Source organism: Carlito syrichta, unplaced genomic scaffold (assembly GCF_000164805.1).
Source record: "Carlito syrichta isolate Samal-C Ts95f unplaced genomic scaffold, Tarsius_syrichta-2.0.1 Scaffold316384, whole genome shotgun sequence".
NCBI lineage: Eukaryota > Metazoa > Chordata > Mammalia > Primates > Tarsiidae > Carlito > Carlito syrichta.
The window spans coordinates 440,301-444,675 of NW_007260480.1; the positions used below are offsets into that span (position 1 = coordinate 440,301).

Sequence of the window (4,375 nt, forward strand, 5' to 3'; positions counted from 1 at the left end):
CAGCTGATTTTTGATTTACTGTAAAGATGAGGTCTTGCCAAGTTGCCCAGGCAGGTCTCAAACCCGCGGTCTCAGGCAATCCACTCACCTCGGCCTCCCAAAGGAGCGGGATTATAGGCTGAGCCACCGAGCCCGGCTGCCCAAGATATCTTTAAGTCTAACCCTATAAATATGATCTGTAAACAGTTTCTTTAAAGAGTTTGTTGGCTGGACTCGGTGGCTCAGTCTGTAATTCCAGCACTTTGGGAGGTCAAGGTGGAGGACTGCCTGAGCCCACAGGTTTGAGACCAGCCTGAGTAATTTGGCGAGACCTCATCTCCACAATAAATAAAAAAATTAGCTGGGCATGGTGGCACATGCCTATAGCTCCAGCTACTTGGAAGGCTGAGGCAGAAGGATCACCTGAATCCAGCAGGTCGAGGCTGCAGTAGCTATGAGCATGCCACTGCACTCCAGCCTGGGCAACAGAGTGAGACACCAACTCAAAACCAAAAAAAGTTTGTTATATAAAAACAAAGGAACTTTTCCTGTCACTGTAGTGTGAGCCACAAAGACAAATAAATTGCATTAGAATTCCATCTTCATAAAACCACAAGAAATTAAACATCCCAAGTACCAAATTTTCATGACATGACTTTTTAAGGGTTAGTGGAAACTAGAAATCTTTGAAGAATCAATTTAAAAATTAAGACTAGAGTTTTTAAGAGTTTTGCAACTATTCCTCAAAATTGAGGCAAATATTGGCTGAGTGACGGGATATGACAAAAATTTAAAGTAACAAATGCTTTGTATTTGGTCAGACTCATAATCTACCCAACCCAAGATCACAATGATCCTCCTAACATGCTAATTTGATATAACTAGTCTATTCAAAATTTTCCAATGGGCTGGGCATGGTAGTTCACATCTCTAATCCTAGGCCGAGTGGGAAGGATTGCTTGAGGCCAGAAGTTCAAGATAAGCCTGTGCAACACAGCAAGACCACATCACTAAAAAAATAAAATAAAGCCAGGCTCGGTGGCTCAGCCTGTAATCCCGCGCCTTTGGGAGGCTGAGGTGAATGGATTGCCTGAGCCTGCGGGTTCAAGACCTGCCTGGGCAGCGAGACCTTATCTCTACAATAAATCAAAAAATCAGCCAGGCGTGGTAGCACATGCCTATAATTCTGGCTACTCGGAAGGCTGAGGCGGAAGGATCCCAGCAGGTAGAGGAGCCCAGCAGATCGAGGCTGCGGTGGCCGGGAGCCGCCACTGCACTCCAGTCTGGGCGACAGAGTGAGACTCCAACTCAAAAAAATAATAATAATAAATAAATAAAATAAAATAAAATAAATTAGCCAGGCAGGGTGGCGCATGCCTGTAGTCCCAGCTACTTGGGAGGATGAGGCATGAGGATCACTTGAACCCAGGAATTCCAAGGCTACAGCGAGCTATGATTGTGCCACTACACACTCTAGTCTTGGAAACAGAATGAGATCTTGTCTCTTAAGGGCAAAAAAAATTATCCAATGGCTCCATATTCCTACAGGATAAAATCTAAACTTTTTTTGGTAACATATGAGGCCTCATTTCATTATCAAACATTGTACTACCCAATCACACTCCTTTTTGACAGATTTTCATTTAGCAGTTATACTGTCTTTCATTATTTGTGTGCCTTCCATTAAAAGGTTGGTTCCCAGAGTGTTTTTTCATCTGTGATTCCCTGGCTTCTAGCACACTGCTTGGTATGTGGTAGGCAATCAGTTTGCTGAACACCTGAAATACTCTCAAATCTTTTAAAAGCTGACATTTGTGAACTTACTTAAATCATTTTTCATTTGTGATTTGTTCTGGGACCAGGACCCCTCCAAATTAATGACTTCAAAACCATATATGAGTTTGCTTTAGTCCATATAGTGATTTTTAAATATCAAGATTAGTTGCCAAAGTTTAAAAACTGGAAGGTTTACTCTGAAGTTTTTTAGATTGCAGGCTTCTCTTAAAAAGAAAAAAAAGCCCCAGGCTCAGTGGCTCAGCCTGTAATCCCAGCACTTTGGGAGGCCAAGGTAAGTGGATTACCTGAGCCCAAAGGTTCAAGACCCACCAGGGCAACTTGGTGCACCCTCGTCTCTACAAAAAATAAAAAATTAGCTGGGCATGGTAGCACATGCCTATAGTTCCGGCTACCTGGAAGGCTGGGGCAGAAGGATCACCAGAGCCCAGCAGGTTGAGGCTGCAGTGGCCAGGGTGCATGCCACTGTACTCCAGTCGGGGCAATGGAGTGAGACACCAACTCCAAAAAAAGAAAGACCAGAGGCTCAGACACTGCATCCATATGTCCACATGGAACAACAGAGTGAAGTCAACCCCCAGCTTCCCCCTTCAGAAGAAGCCTATGCTCTTGGATTCACTACTGTCCTCACCTCACCAGTCAGTTTTACCCATTTTCATTACATGCCTGGCTCCAAAAGGCATCTGAACATGAAGTCCTTTTATTAGTTGTACATTCATAGGCAGCTTCCACCTGAGGGATGTGGTAAAACAGCTCAGGTTCCTCCACCTGTACTCCTTCCTCTCAGCTTTCATCTTCCAAACAGAGGGGTCCTAACATTATATTAGGTTATCACGAAACAATGACTGTGATGCCCCACCCTAAACCACTCAAGCATTTCAGAGGCTCTTCTCTGGACCAGCAACCTTTTGTCTATGAAATACTGCAACCAGAACAGCATCCAACATTATCTGTAAAAATTCACCTGGCTTGGTAATGGAGTATGCTCAAGTCTCCTATTTGATAGCCATCGTTTTGGTAGCACTTTCAACACCACCACTACAATGAACTTAAATTTTTTTAACTGATTAATGAAAAATTATATATACTTATGACAGAGTACAACATGATGCTTTGGACTTACTTTTTTTAGTCTACAATGACCCTCAGGTCTTTTTCTTGTCTCAAGAAAATGTATTCTAAAAATACATACGAAATAAGATGTAAGTCTTTCTGCTCTTAGTAGTACTAGGAGTTACCTGGAGAATTCAATTTCCTGGGTTCCACTGGGTAAGATGAAGACACTCTTCCATTCGTAGCAGCAGCTTCTTGGTGGAGGACCAGTTTCTGAGTCATCTCATTTAAAAGATTCAAACACTCCCTTGAAATGGCTGTCCAACTGTGGGGATGTCCACCTTGGAGGTACAAACACCAGCTTTTAAGTCAATAATCGTATATTTTCCTCTCCAAGTGGAGAAAAAAATTAGTAAGAAATTCTATATTACACTTTGCATCAGGGTCCACTTTTCTTAATCAAAACTACTATTTATACACAGCAGGAGTTCAATAAATATTTGCATGAATCTTCCCAAAAAGACAACAAATAAAAACTTGCTATTTTACCATTTTAAAGAACCGTGCAAATCGGTCACTAAAATAAAGCCCCAAATGAAAAAATCGGTCACTAAAATAAAGCCCCAATGAAAAAAACCAAGGTTATTACACTAGCAATATTAATCCTTTGTACTCAGATGTCCCCTCTGAGGGGACATCATAAATCTAGTAAACCACTCAGATGTCCCATCTCAGGGGACATAAATAGATTGCTGGTGATTATACAGGACAAATTTATGCCAGTGCAAATTTTTCAAAAGTGTATGTTTCCTTAAAGTTTTCCATTCGAGTTGCACAAAAAAGCAAAAAAGAGATAGAATATATATTGAGATATGATCAACTAGTTGAGAAGTGGTTTTCAGGAGTCATGAGTGCATCTTTCCATATCTTTGAACAACAAACTGAACAATGAATTTCATTTTTTTTTTTTTTGAATTGGAGTCTCACTCTGTCGCCCAGACTGGAGTGCAGTGGCCGCTCCCGGCCACCGCAGTCTCGAACTGCTGGGCTCCGGTGATCCTTCCGCCTCAGCCTTCCAAGTAGCCGGAATTACAGGCATGCGCTACCACACCCAGCTGATTTTTTGATTTATTGTGGAGATGAGATCTCGCCTGCCCAGGCGGGTCTCAAACCCGCGGGCTCAGGCAATCCACTCACCTCAGCCTCCCAAAGGCACGGGATTACAGGCTGAGCCACCGAGCCCGGCGAATTACCTATTATTAACGTGAGAGGAAGAAAACAAGACTGCATCGTCTGATTGAATAAAAAAACACCAGGTGAAACATGGCAATCAAATTACTATTGCACAACATGTATCAGTGAACCTGCAATCCATATTGGTGACTGTTTCACATGTTACAAAGATCTAAGAGTCAGGCTCGGTGGCTCAGCCTGTAATTCTGTGCCTTGGGAGGCTGAGGGGAGTGGAATGCCTGAGCCCGTGGGTTTGGAGACCCGCCTGGGCAACTTGGAGAGACCTCATCTCTACAATAAATCAAAAATTAGCCGG

General features: G+C 42.8%; 1 protein-coding gene across 5 annotated transcripts in view; it reads right to left on the minus strand.

Moving 5' to 3' along the window:
• The window catches only part of NDC1 (NDC1 transmembrane nucleoporin), a 60,275-nt gene that overhangs the window by 26,992 nt on the left and 28,908 nt on the right, over positions 1 to 4,375 (minus strand). For all 5 annotated transcript variants that reach the window (XM_008074259.2, XM_008074258.2, XM_021707105.1 and 2 more), the window contains one exon: positions 3,012 to 3,167. In XM_008074259.2, coding sequence (XP_008072450.1) covers positions 3,012 to 3,167 — 156 coding nt within the window. The remainder of the gene's footprint in view (positions 1 to 3,011; positions 3,168 to 4,375) is intronic.